Here is a 19,889-nt window from a genome sequence, read left to right as displayed (position 1 = left end):
AGGAAGCCCGCGTGCTGCAATGCCGGCGTCGTCCATAACACGTTGCGACGGTAGCAACATCTCGTGTCGCTATAATGTTTAAATGCTAAACGCATTACCGTCGACAAACATAGTGAGACAGGTTCTGCCGATTTTATAGTGTTCTGACAAAAAACAAAGGCATGTCATGTAGTATATGCATGACCTGAAAAACTCTCGCTTCGCCGTTTGTAGGGAACGTACGAGGTACCTGAAACCTCCGTGCGGACGTCCGCCCAGGTCTCTGTTCCGCATCCACGATAGCTGCAGCCGCGGACGCCCACTCTGTACAATGTGTAGGGTAGCAATCCGAAGAGCCGGAGAAATACGTGGTGCTCGTGAGGGTTCACCGAGTGGAATGTGGCGTCGCAGTCCAAGTGTGCCTGGCAACCAGCCCACCTGGTTCCGTTGTCAAGGCTTACCTGAAGGGAGGCCCCGGCATTCAATGGCGTACCCAGAAATTTAACTCAGGAGGGGTACTCGCCCCAGCAGCAACTTTCTATATATATATATATATATATGTATATATATATATATATATAGAGAGAGAGAGAGAGAATGCAGTTGCCGTGCTGCTAGGCAAGCGAGCCCCTCATCAGGAATATAGATATATATATATATATATATATATATATATAAGGTGCTTGTTTAGACAGTACAGGTTTTCTAGAAGGTATTTATTACCGTGAGGCACTTGTCTTCGCATACGAGTGCTACGGCGAGGCGAAAGTGCTTTGCCGCTGCTTAAGGTACAATAAAAAAACTACAAAAAATAACTTGCTAGTTAACGTTTTTATAAATACCTTCTGGCCAATTGTTTACATGGAAAACTTGTAGGACGTTAAAATTTATGGCATACCCGTTTTTATAAATCCAAAATAATCGGAAGTAATTTGATATATTCATCATCGAAATTGTAGGACACATCCAGGAAATATTGAGACTGAGCGCGACCCGCCGTGGCTGCTCTGTGGCTATGGTGATCGTGGTTTTGGCACGTAAAACCCCATAGTTTAACTTTTCAATCGAGACTGGGCGCGCCACACTGCGCGTCAGACGGCAACGCTCCGTAAAAAAGTGCGGGAAGAAGTTTGAACCATAGCATGCCGCGGCAAATCCTGACTCGACATACAGCGGCGCAAGCTTCGCAGGCAAAGCGTGTCGTATCAATGGCAGAAACGGGCAGATAGGGCACGCACAGTCATACTTTTCAGGTGCTGAGATAAAATACTTTTGAACACACCTCCACACAGCCCTGAACGTGTGGAATTATACACGCTCAAGCTAACGTCATTATTTTGACCTTTATAAAAACTTTGGTTACGTGCAAGCCTTCGTAGACAATCGCCTAACGTACGCCCTCACATACCAACTCATAGACCTCGCAGACCTCACAACTCGCTCGTCACAGACCAAGCAAACCTTCTCCTGCGAGAAGCGCACAAAACTGCGCTCGCCCTCTCAGTTCAAGCGAGCACCGACCGTCTCACGTACATGGGAATACACAATAGCCTCGAGCAAAACGCAGCAGCTGCACCAATGGCGAAGCGGGAGTGACTCACCACCACGACACAGAGCAGGTTCGTCCTGGAACGATTAGGCCACCCACTGAACCCAGAGTACTTCAGCGGTCCAGCAGAGATGCTAAACAAAGCCAGCAGAGACAAGATTCACATCATGAGTCCCCCGAGAACATGCAACGGGGGACTCATGCGGGGAGAAGACGAGCCCGCGTCCGAACACTGCGGCGACAGTACCACCACAATCCCAACACGTATACAACACGGACGCGAGCCGCATCGCGGGAAGAAATTTGCAGTCACGAGACACGGCCGGCAGATCCTAGCGGCCACAGTCAAGACGCGATCGGTAACCAACTCAGAGACGGTGGCCATTGCAACGTTCATAAACGATGCAGACCGAAAAGAAATTCCCTATAATGTGCTAAACGACTCCCAAGTGGCATCTTGCTGTCCGCTGCGCCAGCAGGAATGTTAAGAAAGCCCCTCCAACTGGACCACGAAATGACCTGGTGTCCGGCACACGAGGATATGGAGGAAAACGAGGCAACAGACCCCGCCGCTTGAGAATGCAAACAATCGAGCGGCCGGCTCGACCCTCGGATCTCCTCCAAACAACACATCACCGGCCACGCTGCGGGAGATCCTTGCCCTCCAGAGGAGCGAGCTACGAAGACTCGCTTCCCCCCTCCCAAAACTCACACGCAGTCAGGGAAGTGACAGGAGCAGAACTGAAACCAACACTTCTCCAAACCTCCTCAACAAAGGAAAATCGCATCGTCCGCGCCAGACCCCGCTTGCCCCTGGCGAGTGGACCGACCCACACTGAGACATATCAGGTGGGAGTGCGGGAGAGACAGTGGACTCACCATTCACACTAACCTCAACCTTCTCGCTGCCATTGGAGACGCGACTCGCGGCCTGCCATCTGGAGGAGCAAACAGCTCTTCTAGATCAGGCCCAACGAGCAACCCGCGCCAGTGGAGCTCTGGACCCAGGGCCCCACTCTTAGGCAGCCTTTTACTTTCCGTCATTTTCTCTCATCCCACACACATACCACTTTAATGGGCAAGTGGACACTGAACTTCATGATGTGGGGTGTTCAGTGGCGCAAGGGCCAGATATCTCCAAAGAGTGCCATGCAAGTGGTGATGGGGTGTCAGGTAATTGTCAATGAGATGGAAAGGTGAATTGCATTTGGTAGATGGACATGGCTGTTAAAGGACCTAAACATTAGTCGCTGGCAAGTGCGTAAATAGATAGGTATTAAAATAACTGGCCAAAGTAGTGAGGTGTGCTACGACTATAAAATATATGTTTACAGAGACCTGATACACTATGATGAGTATCAGTAGCACTATTACCTCATGAGGGCCCTAAGGCACCCGATTCCATTTGCTCTACAAAACTACTATCGCAGCAGCACCATTTGGTTAGAGGATGCGGCAAAATACTCTTGTGCAGATAACCTGTAGCACGACATCATTTAGTAAATATAAAACCGTCTTCGTCTCAAGAAAACAGCTGTGCGGCTAGAAAAAATGCCGGAAGTAGCGGGACACGAGGTCGATAGGCTTGCGGTAAGTGCTTTTCCCGTTCAGTCTGTGCTATCTTACCCTGCACAAGGATATGGAGGGCGGTGAGCCTTTCACCACATCCAGCGCAGAATGGAGGTTTGCAGCCACTGGGTGTGCAGTATGTGTGTCCTATACGAAGGCAACAGAACAAGACATCGGTTTGTCGCGATTTTATTGTAGGTGACGAGATGCCTAACTACTTGATTAGATGGAGCTTATTAGAGATTTCGGCATCCCACAAGCGTTGCCAATGGCCTCTTAATTTTTTTTTACCGAACGAAGGGCTTCAATCTACGGTGGGTTCTGCTGTGGAAGAATTGCAAGCTCTTCTTGTTGTGCATGTGACTGTTTCGTCCGCTATCCAATTTCCTTCAATGCATATGTGCTCTGGCATTCAGCATATTGTTACATAATGACTAGATATGTATGTTGGAAATAGGAGTACATAAAGATGACTTAGCACGGTATCTTTACATTTACGAACCGACATTGGAGATATGACCAAACTTAGAGGATCAATAAATATTGTGGCTTTTTGTAACTTCTTCCAATCTCAAGTGTCGACAACAAAAAGATGTACCTTTCGCAGCTCTCTGTCTTTGCACGTACACATGTTCTTCTGCCTTGCGACTTAACTTGCTTCTAATTTGGAAATGTTTTGGGTGGTTAAAGGCTCACGAATCAATCCTTAAGCTTTCTTTTGATTTGTGTGCCCTTTCTTACATTCTTCATTCCACAATGGGCTGCGACCTTTACTAGCGAGTTTGTTTCATACATTTCGTAGCAGATTCAATAAAAAAAATTCGTCGGCCCTTCCACTCCATGAAAATCGCTAACACGTGAAGCTGAAACGTGCGACTCCGGTGTTTATCAATGGGTTAATTCCAAGGGTTCATTAAAGTATTTCTCACTTATGAGATTACACACACGTTCCGCTGCGACGGTCACTGACGTCAATGACGGTATGCCCGTAGTGCGCCGTTGTCACTTGCGTTCGATGTCTCGAGTTTGCTCGGCGGCGTAGTTAGCAGCATTCGCCCGCCATTGCCGCTTGCGATTCTTCGAAATTAAATTGCTTCAAATTTAAAACTGTCCGTTACGGTAAGACAATGCATGTCTCATACCCCCTTAAGCAGTGGCTCATAACCCGTAAACGCGGCCTCCCCGTTACGACGACAAAAGAGAAGCGAAATTCTACGCTGGAATGATGAGCGGCAACGCAGCCAGCTGTGGAAGAAGACGTCGACGACGACGAACGCGGGAGCAGTGGCACAAGTGCGTACCGAGCGCGATTGCAATCAGAAGGGCGCCAAAGAGCCAGCTGCGGAAGAAGACGACGACTCTCGAGCCAATCCTGATGATGATAGTTCTCTGTACATAGGCGATTTCGCCTAGCCATATACGATTTCGCCTAGCCATATAAAGCTTCGCTTTAGTGAAACCTGTTAGACCCGCTGCGGTGGCTTAGCGTATATGGTGTTGCGCTGCTAAGCACTACGTCGCTGGATCGAATCCCGGCCGCGGCGGCCGCATTTCGATGAACGCGAAATGCAAAAACGCCAGTGTGTCATGCATTGAGGGCACGTAAAGATCCCCTGGTGGTCAAAATTATTCTAATCTGGAGTCCCCCACTCCGGCGTGCCTCATAATCAAATCGTAGTTTTCGCACGCAAAACCCCAGAATTCAATGCATTTCAACAACTGTTACATATACCACAGCGTCGTCTACATTATAAGCAGCAGTGTTCTCTCGGCCCAAATATGTGAGCTCTCGGAAGAGTTCTCTGTTAGCTTTATCGAATTTCCATTGCGGAAAATGTGGTACGCATATACCTTGTTTTGTGAAGTGTAACATAGTTGGGAAATGGTCGCATCCAAAGGTGTTCTTAAGAACGGACCACTCCAGATAGAAGCATGAGTGTACTCGACACTATGCTTAAGCCCATGGAGGAGTATCTGATATGTGCAACGCTGTAGTACGTTGGCTCTTTCTTTTTAAGCGCATATACATCTGAAAAAAGGGGAAGTTTTCAATTGGTGCGCTCTCTCGCATCACAACGAGAGGCTTCCCATGGCGTGTATGTGCATTTACATCGCCAAAAATTATGTATGACGACGGACGTTCATCGACAACGCTCTGAAATTTTGTTCTGTAAAGTTGGGAGCATGGGGGATGCAGATAGAACTAATTGCAATGGGACGGCTCGGACAGCAACTGCCTCAAGGGAAGTTCTGAGTTTTAATTGCTGGAAACAACTTTATCGACTATTATGGTCATACCACCAGAAGCGGCGAGAACGTCGTCATGGTCCTTTGCGCAAAGGGGCATATTGGCTAGAAAATTCGTCCATATTGATTTCAAGTGTGTTTCCTGAACCCACAGCACCTTTGGAATGAATTTACGAAGGAGTTATTCAATATCATCAAGATTATGGAGAAGTCCTTTGAAGTTTCATTACAATATTTGTGTGTCCATGATGAGAAAGAAGTTAGCGCTGTGTCTATAGGGGGAAAATTTCGCTTACAGGGCGATTTGTGGTACAAGTAATGTGGGACTTTGCCTTTTTTGTCGCTGTCTTGAGACTCGCGTTGTCCCTTCGGCGTTAGCGGCGCCATCTGTTTAGGAGTTGTGTCGGTAACAGCTTCCAAGGTGCTGGACGTCCGCTCTTGGGAGCGGTTCATTTGTCAGGAAGGCCTCACCTCAGGAGACCAGGCCCTAGAGGGCACCAGCCCCGACGTTGGTAGCTCCTTCTTCTGGGACGGCGTAGCAGCGCTGGCTGCAGCAGCCGAGGGGTCGGATAGAAAAAAAAATTAAATTATGGGGTTTTACGAGCCAAAACCAGTTCTGATTATGGGGCACGCCGTAGTGGGGGACTTCGGAAATTTAGACCACCTGGGGTTCTTTAACGTGCACCTAAATCTAAGTACACGGGTGTTTTCGCATTTCGCCCCCATCGAAATGCAGCCGCCGTGGCCGGGATTCGATCCCGCAACCTCGTGCTCAGCAGCCCAACACCATAGCCACTGAGCAACCTCGGCGGGTCCGAGGGGGCAGATAGCCTTGCCGCTGGCTCACTGCGTGTGGGCTGGACAGCCCCCGAAAGCCGTTGTGGCGCAGCCCTGTTATGGGCCACTTTGGTGAAGCCATTTTTTGGCAGGAAGGACAACCGCCTTCGTGCATCTTTAAAAAAATGCTCTCTGACTTTTTTGTCTACTATTTCATTATCTTTGTTCCACGCTGGCCATTACCGTGAGTACGCAGCATGATCCCCATCACAGTTCACACTGTTTGGGGTGTTGTCGCGTGATTCCGATGCGTATTCGGGGCACTACATTTGGCACAGCTTAGTCAGCTTTGGCAGTTCGGAAAACTGCGGCCGAAAGTTTGGCATTTGTAGCATCAGGTGGGATTTGGAATACATGACCTGACCTTGATCTTCACATAGGCTGCCTCGATTGCTTCGTGCAGCAAACTTGAGCTGAATAAGAGAATAAGATGCTTGGTTAGGATTTCATTACCATCGTCCTCATTTGATTCGTTTTACACTGGTCACGTTCTGCTCACTCCAGCCCTTTAGTAGTATAGTCTCCTGCCAGATTAATTAAATCATGATCGGAAACGACACCACGGAGAGTGTGCATGATACGGTGCGGGGTCACACTCAATATAACGTCCCCGAAAAACACAAGCTTACGCTGTCTTTCATGTTGGTTGTTATCACGGAGTTCGAGATCACCACTCGCCAGCTTGGAAATTATATAACCGGAGCCAAGAGGTTCCGTTAGTGATTTCGAAACCAGGAAAGGTGAGATCATTCTCGCTGCCTTTTCTGTTTTGTCAGTATGCACTACATGGAATCATAGAAAATGTTCAGTTTGTCAGCCAAAAAAGCTTTAGGACTTCTTCGGTGCACGCTTGTTTCTCTGGGCGATCAGGTAGTGGGGCAAACATTTGCAAATGGCTACATAGAATTTAGCAGCAGGGCCAGACACCCACCATGGAGCCCAACGAGAGATGCTGCAGGACGTGGAAAGGAAATTTCCTGCAAACGCCAGCTGTACGCCACTACTATAACCAAATATTGTATTTATTGAATTGTTTTGTATTGTAGGCATAGGGGACGAAGGGCAGAATGGCATCCCAATTGGTGTGGTCGGCAGTGATGTACATTGAGACCATGTCGCCGAGTGTGCGGTTAAATCGCTCTGTGAGACCGTTTGTCTGTGGGTGGTAAGCAAGTAGTTTTGCGGTGAACGACGTGACACTCTTTGAGAATGGCTTCGACGACTTCCGACAAGAAGACACGGCCTCGATCACTGAGTAGCTCCTGGGGTGGACCGTGACGCAGTATGAATCGGTTAAGCAGGAAAAGGCAACATCTCGTGCTGTAGCCGCTAGAAGGGCGGAAGTTTCGGCGTATCGCGTGAGATGGTCAACAGCGACGATGGCCCAGCGGTTACCAGCCGACGTCAGAGGAAGAGGTTCCGTATAAATCGATGCCAACGCGCCCAAACGGCCGGTTAGGATATGGCAAACGTTGTAGACCTGCTGGCGAGAGGTGCGGCGAAGATTTCCGGCGCTTACAATCGAGTCAGGAGCGAACAAATTTCAGGATGTACCGGTACATTCCCCGCCAAAAGTACCGTTGTCGAATTCGGTGGTAAGTATTGTATACCCCAGAGTGTGCACACTTCGGATGAGAGTGGAACGATTCGCATATTTCAGAACGGAGATTGCGGGGTACTACCAGTACCCACTGGCGGCCTTCGGCACTGTAATTGCGTCGGTGAAGGAGCTCGTCGCGAACGGCGGAATGGTGGGCTTGACGACGCAATGCGCGAGTGGGTGGTGTTGCCGACGGATCAGTGAGTAAGTCTATCGGCGAGACAATCCATTGGTCCTTGCGCTGTTCTGTAGCGACGGTGTGAAGGTCGATGGAAGAAACGGCCAGCTGAGTTCCTGGGCAGCGGGCGTTGTCGTCGGGTAAGGGGGAGCGCGAGAGGGCGTCGGCGTCAGCATGTTGGCGTCCATTGCGGTAGAGCACGCGGATGTCGTAGTCCTGCAGACGAAGTGCCCAACGGGCGAGACGGCCTGAAGGATCCTTCAATGACGACAGCCAGCATAGTGCATGGTGGTCAGTAATGACATCGAACGGGCGACCATACTAATAAGGGCCAAACTTCGTAAGGGCCCAGGTGATCGCCAGGCATTCTTTTTCGGAGACGGTGTAGTTGGCCTCGGCTTTAGTTAGCGTACGACTTGCTTACGCCACGACATATTCACGGAACCCTGGCTTGAGCTCCGCAAGGACAGCGCCAAGGCCAACACCGCTGGCGTCCGTGTGTACCTCTGTAGGGGCCGTAGGGTCGTAGTGGCGTAGTATGGACAGAGACGTCAACAAACGACGGAGCTTTGCGAACGCGTCCTCGCACACTGACGACCACGAGTCGAGGGGCCCCGTACTGCCAAGGAACTTGGGCAGTGGCGATATGATAGTGGCGAAGTTTCGAATGAAACGTCGAAAGTAGGAACACAGTCCTACGAAAATGCGCAGTTCTTTGACGGACGTAGGTCTGGGGAACTCGGCTACGGCCCGAAGCTTGGCAGGATCTGGGAGAATTCCATCCTTCGACACGACGTAGCCCAGTATTGTCAGCTGCCGTGCTGCAAATCGGCACTTTAGGTTCAACTGTAGGCCGGCGTTGCTCAAACGCGCCAAAGCATGCCGGAGACGTTTAAGATGCATGTAGAAGTCCGGCGCGAAAACGACGACGTCGTCGAGGTAGCACAAGCACGTGCGCCACTTAAGGTTGCGCAAGACGGTATCCATCACGCGCTCGAAGGTCGCGGGCGCATTACACAGTCCGAACGGCATGACGTTGAATTCGTACAAGCCGTCGGGCGTGACGAAGGCTGTCTTCGGTCGAGCGTCCTCTGCGATAGGGACTTGCCAGTACCCTGAGCGCAAATCGAGCGATGAAAAGAATTCAGCTCCTTGGAGGCTGTCAATCGCGTCGTCTATTCGTGGCAGCGGATAGACGTCCTTGCGGGTTATCTTGTTGAGCCGTCGGTAGTCCACACAGAACCGTACGGAACCGTCCTTCTTTGCAACAAGAACGACCGGAGACGCCCAGAGACTGTTTGATGGTCGAATAACATCCCGTTGAAGCATGTCGTCGACTTGCTCGTTAATGACACGACGCTCTGCAGGAGATACGCGATAGGGACGTTGCCGCAGTGGCGGTTGGGAGCCAGTGTCGATGCCATGCGTGACAGTGGACGTGCGGCCCAGGGAAGTCTGGGGGACAGCGACAGATGGGCGAAATTCTTCCATCAGGCACAGGAGCTGTGAACGCTGGACCGGCGTAAGGTTTTCATCGATGGAGGAGCCAAATACATCTTCGGGCGACGAATCAGACTTCGAAACAGCACTGAGCGTACAGGAGCTGGGCAAGTGCGTGTCATCGGGTGCGTCCACAATTTGTGCGTTTTCGAGGGGTTACACTCTGCCGAGACATTGCCCTCGCAGCAATGTGACAGTATAGGGGGATGGATTATGTTCGAAGGTCTCTGCTGAGGGCTTTCACAGTTCGATAGTGTCGCAGCCCTTGCCTCGTGGACTGCTGTGACGACTAGTTTTCCCGATCTCGTGCGACCTGACATGGCCGCATCCGCGACAATGAGCGACGTCGTGGAGACGGTGAACGGCGGGTAGATGGAGCTGGGCGGAACGTCGGTGACGCAGGCGGCGGTGGTTCGTCATTAGGGCGCCTGGACTGGCTCATTACGGGTGATGTGACTGGAGCCGGCTGCACGCGATTGCAAAAACGTGCAACGTGGCCGGCGTAACCGCACGCAAAGCATATGGGACGGTTGTCGGAAGTGCGCCAACGGTTTGCCGAAGGGGGTCCCACCCATGGCTCAGGACGCGGTGGACGTAGCGGCTGCTGATATGGCTGCATGGTGGGCTGCAGACGGAGCCTAGTGACATCGGCGTACGTAGGCGGTACAACCGCTTCAACGGCTTCGGCGTAACTAAACGGAGCAGCCGCAGAGATTGCTTGGGCCGGTCGAGCGACAACTTGAGCGTAACTAAGTGGCGCCGGTGCCGGAGGGCGCTGGTGATATTCGGGCATGACCTCGGCGATTTCCTGTTCAATAACTCGGCGGATGGGAGGTGGGAGTGTGGTTGATGGCTGTTCCACATGCTGCGGGTGGGCAAAGGGCAGCAGAGAGAGCTGGCGTGCAATTTCTTCGCACACAAATGTCTTGATTTCTGCCAGCAAAGTGGTGTGGTCAGAAACGGTTTACAAGGCAGCGAGATCTGCCTCCCGTGCTGGCGGCCGACGGGTCAACGACCGCTGGCGGCGTAGTTCCTCATAACTCTGGCACAGCGTTATTAACTCTGCCACCGTGCGATGATTTTTGGCGAGGAGCATGGTGAAGGCGTCGTCGTCGATGCCTTTCATGACATTTTTGATCTTATCCAACTCGGACATGGTCGCCTTGGTTTTCTTGCACAAGTCCAGAATGTCCTCTATGTAACTGCTGAAAGATTCCCCGGCCTGCTGAGCACGTTCGCGCAAACGCTGTTCTGCTTGTAGCTTACGAGCAGCAGGGTGGCCAAACACGTCGATAATTGCAGTCTTGAAAGCGGACCAGGTCGGGAAATCGGATTCGTGGTTGTTGTACCACAGACTTGCTACTGCCGCCAGGTAAAACACCAAGTTGCTCAATTTTCCTACCTCGTCCCATTTGTTGGGTACGCTCACGCGCTCGTAGATAGTGAGCCAGTCCTCCACGTCGGTGCCATCCGCGCTAGTGAAGATAGGTGGATCGCGTTGACGAGGGACACCGGGACATACGGGTGGTGCGGGAGGAGGCATTTGCTGCGAGGCGTCTTGCGGCATGGCAGATAGTAGTGCACGGAATCGAAGCTCCAGGGGCATCTAAGGGGCTTCGGGGCGGTTTTGAGGGTACAGCACCTCCACCAATTTATAAGGATGTTTATTGGATGGCACTTGAAGCAGCGCAAGGGTGACTGTCCAAAAAGCGCAGCACGGACTCTCAGCACGAGCGGCGCTCGAGAGCCGAAGGAAACGACCCACTAGAAGGTACTGGAGAAGGAGACCCACTTCAAGGCGCTGGAGCGGACGACCCACTTCCGAGTTCCAACGCTTCACTACACTATTACTAATATTATTATTATTATTATCCTGCATGGCTAAACCATGCACGATTAAACGCTGGAAGATTCAACCCCTATGTGCTTGGGTCCGTGGTGACGCAACTGACCAAGTGCTTGCGGAGGCATACGCCCCTCTGCGGGACACTGAACTTCTGTAGACGCATAGGATATACGATCAGCTTCTCGCTTTCTCGTCGAATTTTGAATCAAGTTTTTCTATGCTCTCCAGTAATTTCTGGTGCTTGCCATTGCGTGTCTCGCCCAGGTCTTTGTCTACACTTTGTCTGTACATGCTAAATATCGATGCATCCACCTGAGGGGTGGAGCGAAGCACCGTGAGTTGTATCTTCGCTTTAAAACCGCCTCAACACTGGCACTCGAACCAAGGTGCCACACGCAAGTTTCTATAATCTCACTCTATCGACAATGACTCGCCAACTTTTGTCTCCTAAAGCAGAATGAATTAAAATAGCGCGAAAGAACACGGGCTGGACAGGGAACAGCACAAGCTCTATCCTGCCTGTTTCTTTTTTGCGCTTTTTTAAATTTATTCCGTATCCTGCTCTGCCAGTAACAAATCTCTTTAAGCAGGCTCTCTCTTGTGCTCGACCATGTTAATGCCCAATAAGCAAGCAAGCACTCATGGTGTAGGCTACATGAGAAGGGAACTGTCCGAGTAAACTGTAAATTGAAAATATTGTAAATGTTTAAAATAGTATCTTTTTAGTCTCTATTTCTCCGCTTTATACTCGCTCTACACTTTTCCCTAATCTATCAAATCGAGGGACTGACAGAATCCCGTCTGGTCAGGGAAGGTCATAGTCTTATTATAAAAGACACGGCGCCGACCAAGTTACAGTATATTCAAATAACACACGTTCCGGCTTCCGCATGACAGCCTTGTTCACAAGGATAGCAAACGCGATGTAGATTCATTGAAGTACATTATCACGCTCTGCAGGTATCGCGCACATACGTATACTTAAGTGAGTGTACTTCGCACACAGTATGGTGGAAAGCTATCACAGTGAGCACGAATTCATTAATGCACTCAAAGTCTTACCTCTACATACTGTACGAAGCTATTGTTGAATTCCCACTCCAGGAAGATGACGTGTGGTCCCTTGGCAGATAAGTCTGTGTTCAACCGTGGTTTTTCAGGAACTGCGTTGATTGTGTACCCGTTGTGGAAGAAAGACAAAAGAAGAAGTCAGATCTGATAGCCTTTGATCCTAATATCCTGGTATCAGCCTGTATTTTACTGACGCCTTTGGATTATTACCAAATGTAGATGGCAGACCAGCGGAAATGTCACAGTTGCTTAAAATGTGCGTAGGATAGGCTCTGGGGAATGGCAACCTTTCTTGCACAGCCAGTACGCAGCCCAAATTCAGACAAGCAGTGCGACGCATTCACATAAGTGTGCAGCCATCACGTATTATGTCCAAGCGCATGGTTCGAGAACAAAATCGGTCTTTTACTGGCCCCGACGCTCTCTAAACTTTTCTCATTTTAAATACTATATTGTCATAGTTTTGCCCAAACAACGTAGATTGAAAACTGCTGCAGTCTAAACCGCTTTACCTCTAAGGTTCCTAAAGGGTGCGAATTACCTTGATAGTGCTCCGTAAGATCCTCTTTCAAAGACAATATTCGCAACGTGAGTTTTGTTTATGTTGTCAATCCCAAGCCGACGCTTGTTTGCAACTGCAGTGGCGGAGTCCACGAAGTAGCCGCGGCTTAAGGAGCACTTCACATTCGCAGCCGAATACAATACAGTAGCCCGTCGACCTTTAGTCGTCTGACATCGCAGCAATCACAAACGTAACACGTTAGAATTGCACTAATTCTCAATGGCACCGCTATCGTTCCAAGCTGCCGCTGGGAAAAACGGCGATCCGCCCATACCAGTACGAGAAGGAGAAGGGCGTGGCGCAGTGGTTCGAGGCTATGTTCCTCCTCGCCGATAAAATGGTCTATACAGCAAGAGGCCAGTTTGCACTCATTCCTTGTTCAATCAAAGGTGTGCGTATGGGCCTGTTTATGAGTTAGGATGTTCATGCATTTTAATTTATAGCCTACTTGTACAGTGCTCTAAAAGCACTCGTGCCGCACTCCTGTGGGGTGAAATAATTGCAGGCACCAATGACAAGAACCCCCAAAGGTTAACCACTGCTGTTGTTCTCTGTAGAGTCGGGCGCAAAACTTTCCGGTACACTGGATGTCCGAAAAAAAAACTGAATTCCTGCGAAGCCTGGGCTCGCACATTATGTAGTACATTTTTGCGACCTACATAATGATCTATTAAATTAGAAGCCGCATCCAGTAAGCGATGCACATAGTATTAGTAGCATACTACGTGTTTTGCATAGCACGAGGGTAGCCTCGTGCTAAGAAATACACGTAGATATTTATACATATTTATCAGACGGGTGCCGCCAGGTCAGACCGATTTTCTCGAGCCACTTCACAACACGGCTAGAAGCACCCTTGCGTGAAAGCTCCTCCTCTGTGCGCTGTACTAATTGGTGGACCATACACTGGTCTTGTAGAGGTTGCAGGATTACCAGCGGCACGTTATCTGTTAATGAGCTTTTATTTCCCTTTTAATTTATGAAGTTTAATAGCCTTATTTCAAATTGATTCCACACTCAATAACTGTATATACCTACTCTTCAGTATTTAAAAAAATAATAATTTCCGGAAGCTTTCTTTGTCTGTTGGCTTCATAGGATTCGCCCGCCCATTCATTCATTCATTTCATTCACCCGATAGCACTGTGTGACTACCAGATGTTGTTGACATGACAGCCTTCATGGCTGTCACCCATGGCTGTAACCCACGAGAGCTTACTGGCATCTGTGGTTACGTGACACATCTGTAGTTTAAAAAGATATCACGATTCCGCCTATGAATGAGAGTGGCACTGGTTAGCAGTCGCAGGGCACAGTTATCAATATATGTGCATATAAGCAGACGGAAGTAAGCGAAGGGAACGCTGTAGCCGGAGTTCAATTGGTAGATCACGGTACACGTCATGCTGAGGTTGGGTGTTCGGCTCCCACCGACGCGAGTTTTTCTTGTACACCACTTTCATGATTGTTTTACTTTATTAAGAATGAGAAGCTTGTGGAGAATTGAACCCTAATTGGTTTTTCAATAAGAAAGTCAGTTACTTCTCCTTGGCTTCATGCCGTCCTTACTTCATATTGGGGGTGCATTACAGTATGTTATATTTCATGAAAGGTGCGAACATTATCAAGGCATCCTCCTTTTCGTAAGCGATGTCGTGATAATAAATAAAAAGTGCATTCACATAACAACAAAATGGCGCATTTCTCAAATGAATTTTCATTTTAAAACATGGATCTCTTACCTTATATTTCACATACGCCCGATTAGGGATCTACCTACTTCGAAATTTTGATGTCGGTAAGATCAACACGGTTCCAGGCTACTAATATCCACATGTTCACATGTTCTATATACGTAATGCAGTCTAACTATTCTGTTTTGTGAAACAATAATGGTGTTAACATATGTTCTTGGCCACCGCTCTGGAACTTAGCAAAGATATATATAGATACTTACCATAGCTGTGTGTCCGCACCTCACAACTTACAGGTGGCCCGAGGACAATTCTTTCCCCTATCTTGAAGACTGTTCTCACTTCAACAGAGTACACGGTGGCAGCTTTCAACTTTTCTACAGTGACATTTTGCTGCTTAGTAAGAATTTGCCTGCAGTGGCTGCGTTCGCTGCAGTAACGCAGCTGGAAGCCGTCGAAAGCCGCCAGAACTCCTGGTCGCTTTACGGTGTACTCAACACGGAATGAATCGGTGCCTAAAGCGACGGCCCCAAGTAGTTCAGGTATAGGTGGGCCTGCCAGGAAGAAATAACGTTATGGCTGAAAAGAACCTCCACATGAAACACATGTTTCATTATAGCGGTCCATCGTAGATGACAGTTAGGTGCAAATATGGACTATTGTTTTATTACACTATAGGCCACCAGCTTCGACGAACCAAATCTATCAAGCTTGTCACGTACTCAGCCTGTGTCAGATCAATTTCAGGGCATGCTAATGAACGCTAATTTAAACCACGTTGATCGACCAAAGTAAGAAACTGCAAGGAAAACCTCGAGGTACAATTGAATCTGGTATTCCGAAACGGGTTGCCTTAGCAAACTTTTAAGCCTACTTAAATTGCCTGCATTAACCATATGGTGAAAAGTGACCTTGATATGAGGTTTCTTCATGAACAACAATGGAATAAAACTGCGTACCTTTGCAAGTATCACAATTCAAAGATAATTTAATTTTCGAGCAGGCCACATTAAATATTTAAGATACAGACCGTAAATGTGTGCCTATTATCTGTGGCAAGTCTTAAAACACACTTGTCTAGAGCAATTCAATACAACACACTTGTCTAGAGTGATTGAGTGGTCGGCTGCGGGCTACGCCAGAGTCCGTAACTGCTACTTCGCAGTAACTGCTAGGTTCCACATATGTTTCTCCTATAGCCCATGGAACGATGCGTGATCTCATTGCAGTGTCGGCCTGTGCTTTTTCTTTTTTTTGGCCGAAGTGCGATTCCGCCTGTGCATGTACTTAGCAGTTGTGTACATCTTATCGTGCACATGTGTTTGTACAGATTGTTGTACTTTCAGTGATGTATGCGTTTTTTGATATATTGCACCACAGTCATTAATTCAATGTTATGTTGAAAGGTACAAATGTATCCACCCAATAATGGCCAAGCCAGCCAGCACTATCAGCAAAAGTATGATGCATTGGACGTCCAATGCACTTGTTGGAATCAATATGAGGCAAATGTTTCACGCAATCTTCAATTAATTTTTTAACTGCATTGCGTACAAATTTCTCTATTTTCATCAGGCGTGACACGGACTCCCATGCAACGTTTCCTCAAGCACCTCACAGCTCACAACTTTATTGTCATGTAATATTTACATAGGTCGATCAACTCGGTCGAGAGTCAGCTCACTAAGACTTGGACCGACCCGTGAGGCTGAGTTCGTGTGAGCGTGGCTGAGTAGAATTTTGGCTAAGTCGGAGTCCGCGTAAGCTAGGATCAGTAGAAGTTTGAGTAGTCTGCACATACATGCCATGAAATCCCCGCATGGAATAAATCAGTAAGCGGCAGCATCTCACAATCTAACAAAAAGAAGATTGAAATACGCAAATGTCATACTCTCTTTGTATACCTTGCAAGTTGCATGATACTTTATTTATAGAAGCAGTACTGACAAGAAAGGGTTATAGGTGTTTCTGAAGTAATACACGTAATTGTAAACTTATGAGTTGCTTATCTCTTGTTGGTCATAGCTTATGCCTCGTGATATGTCTGCACACTTGATTAGCTGTGGACGCGAAAAAACCATCTGCACTTGAAAGTATGCTATCATTCGCAGGAATTGATAGAAATGGCTGACTTTACTGCATGATTTCGATTTGCTTTTGTATAATGTGTTATCTACTGTTTATAGATACAAGGTGCTCGCCTGCTTTCCGCATTGTTGCATGTGTTTGACAGCAGCTTAACGAGAGAGAAGTAAAGAAAGGCAGGGATGATTACGGCGAAGTAGTTTCTTAGAATACTGTGACAGGTTACAATCAGAATAAATACCAGAGTAAAACCAGAATATTGAACTGAAGTAAGTGCAATATACAATTACATTTTAAAGTGAGGGTTAATGCAGGTGCAGTAAGGATACAAAGTCTGCAACATATTGAAGTTTTGTTGTTTTCCGCGCAAGAAACGAATTATCACATGCAAAGAGAAAAACTGTTTAAATACTGTTTATCGTGCATGAACACTTCCAAAACAATTTGACGATGCTGTTTCGTGCTAGTCAAAGCGTTAAATATGTTACTGCAGAAATTTCATTGTGTTATATAGTTTGTATGTTCGCTTTGCAAGCTTGATGAGCAATCGCGCCTAAGCGATGGTAACAGAACCTTGAAATGAGACGCTTAATTCACCGGGGAAAATAGGCATAAAAGCCCACACGAACAGAATGCAACTGAATGGTGGCGCATATAGCACGACGTTCAAACGTCGGATACTGTGGTGTCATGTCATATTGCATTGACACACCATTTGTCCGTCGTTGCATATTCTTAAATTGCCCCGTCCGTGAAAGCATACGCGCTACAACTGTGCCGTTTTCGTATATTGCGATTTGCTTGTACGCAACGAACCAGAACGTTAAAACGACATCCGAAGGCCATGTCTTCTCGTGAGTGACACCTCGTAGTGCTTACAACTATCAGTGAGTGTAAGTAACAGAAAGGCACGCAAAAGTATATACTATCAGCACCCGAAGCCAATGCGAAAAAACAACGTGGGTTATTTAGCAACGTAGCCTGTTAACAAACGCATAGAAATCAGGAACCGAATCCGGCCTACGATTTTTATCTGCTTTGTTGGCGTGTTAGCGCCGATGGTACATACCGGTTCCGCAGTCCACCGCTCCACTCGATTGTTGCACTGTTCAGGGCTTGTTGAGCGACGGACGCCATTTCCCGAAACAAACCGCGAAATAACTCTCGGCGCGATTTCCACGAAAAATCGCAGCGATCGCTGCGGTCGGTGCGATGTGCGACCAACCGGTTGTTCGCAGCCGCAGAAAAGAGGATCGGCATCTGTGATTGCAATTTCCGTCGCATACCACGGAAATCACACTTTCGGTGCAATGAAAATCGTATCATGTGAAATAGGCTTCAGAGAATACAAAAAAATTACGAATTTCTGAATAGCCAACAGGTGAAAAAAAAGGCACCGGACTGCGCAACTCAACTTGTTACTCTTAATCTCAACTACAGCACTTCTCTAGTCTATAATGGCATACCCTTTCACTTTCCTTTGCATGCCTCGATGCACATCCCTCAGCTGCTTTTCATGTCTCTTACCTCGAAGGTTTCAGCTGTGTAGGTTAGTGCAGGTGGAATGTGTTTACTGACCTAAGGATATCGGTAAGCTGACGTTCATCATTTGAGGGCACGAGCTTTGGCCTTACAAGTCACTAATTTTCCGTTTTGTCTCGGGGTGAATAGTCAGACGAGTTTTGCTAGTTTCATACCTCGGCTTGCTCCGTGAATGCACCGGGTAAGCGCTAAATGTCCGCACGCAGCCGGAATCCTTGGCCCGTGCGATGACAACGGTGGAGAACACCTAAGCCGAACCCTATCCTACTAAGCCGCTGTAGCGTTCTCTTAAAGGGACTGTATCATTGATGCAACAAAATGTGCATGGTAATTTGTTCATATGATATCGTACATATTTACAAAACCTCTTGTAACAGCATAACGTCTTTCAGAGATTTTTTTGTTCGAGCTTTCGGGGAATTAAAGCACGTTGCTTACTTGACGCAGCAGTGCGAAACACGGCCGCCGCTGCTTTGCTGCATCCAACGCCCCCGCAGGCTTGGACTTCTACCACGTACTCCTGGTGCGGGGAGAGCTCCTGGAGCATGAAGCTATTCGTCCTGGACTCTCGATTGTCCACGGATATCTTGAACTTCCGCATACTATCGTTGCTCTTTCCCCCTGCATCCTCTGGAGCAGCTCCATGCGGCTTTACAGAAACCTGATAAGCAAAAGGTACATCACTTCATACATAGTTTTCGCGAATATTCCGGGTCATCGCCCGCATTTTGTAAAGTTTATTGCATGCTCCGTGTTTCTTTTCTTTTTATTTTTTTATCGCACGGAGTGCCGAGTGGCCCGTTCCAGAGATAACGGCTGTACAGGCGTGCGAGTCGTGCCCGAGCTAAAGACGTAGTACGAAATGGTTCGAAAATGACTTGGCGCGTTACAAAAATGAGGCCACGCAATACAGTGAAACCTGCTATAGAAGCGCGGTAATCCTCAACGCTGTGCGAAAACAGATGAAATAACGCAAATGTATATGCCGGAAGTTTTTATTCACTTCGTTTTCTTTTGATGCAGGCAAGTGACCTGCATGACGTTCTAAGCCCAAATACTACTTGATTATCACACTGCAACTACCTTACATTCCTTCCGACGCGAATGCCCCGATTTGTGATAGCTAGCGGTGAGGGCGAGAAAACGAATTCAGTGACACGGACTATCTCGCTATAAAGTGCCGAAATTTTAGGAGCGTCGTCTGCTGCATATATATGGTACCTTGTTTAAGTGAACGCATAACGTATTCCAGGAGTACAGCCCCCCCCCCCTCCCTAGTGTACTCCTGGCATACCTTGGAGCTACACTACATAGGGTAAATATGAAGTCGTTTTAGACCCAGTCTGAAACGAGTTCAGATCACGTGTGTTGAGCGCACTTAACACGCGAAAACTCGGTACTGTATGGCTGCAACAATGCGGTACGTCTGGTATACTTAAAGAGGCCCATGCTTAGCCACCCTCAAGACCGCTCAAGTTTCGTTATATAAATTCAAGCTGTGTTCACAGATACGTTTAGGAGGAAGAGGACGTGAAGCACTTCGCTAATGCTTCATTCATTGTAAACTTTCACTGTACAAATGGTTCGTAATATACACGTCAGATACTCACCTCAGCTCTCATCCCAAACT

The 19,889-nt window shown here is 48.0% G+C and overlaps 1 protein-coding gene across 6 annotated transcripts in view; it reads right to left on the bottom strand.

Annotated features, from left to right (window-relative positions):
• LOC119446088 (protein sidekick-2-like) overlaps positions 1-19,889 on the bottom strand; it is a 224,147-nt gene that overhangs the window by 160,744 nt on the left and 43,514 nt on the right. For 3 of the 6 annotated variants that reach the window (XM_049660631.1, XM_049660636.1, XM_049660635.1), the window contains 3 exons: positions 18,698-18,920; positions 14,896-15,186; positions 12,368-12,468 (listed from right to left, as the gene is read on the bottom strand). In XM_049660631.1, the coding sequence (XP_049516588.1) occupies positions 12,368-12,468; positions 14,896-15,186; positions 18,698-18,920 (615 nt within the window). Of the gene's footprint in view, positions 1-229; positions 441-12,367; positions 12,469-14,895; positions 15,187-18,697; positions 18,921-19,889 lie in introns of all 6 variants that reach the window. The other 3 variants (XM_049660634.1, XM_049660632.1, XM_049660633.1) reach the window with 3 other exon arrangements.

This window comes from Dermacentor silvarum, chromosome 1, assembly GCF_013339745.2.
Source record: "Dermacentor silvarum isolate Dsil-2018 chromosome 1, BIME_Dsil_1.4, whole genome shotgun sequence".
Taxonomy (NCBI): domain Eukaryota; kingdom Metazoa; phylum Arthropoda; class Arachnida; order Ixodida; family Ixodidae; genus Dermacentor; species Dermacentor silvarum.
This window is presented reverse-complemented; position numbering and strand designations above follow the sequence as displayed.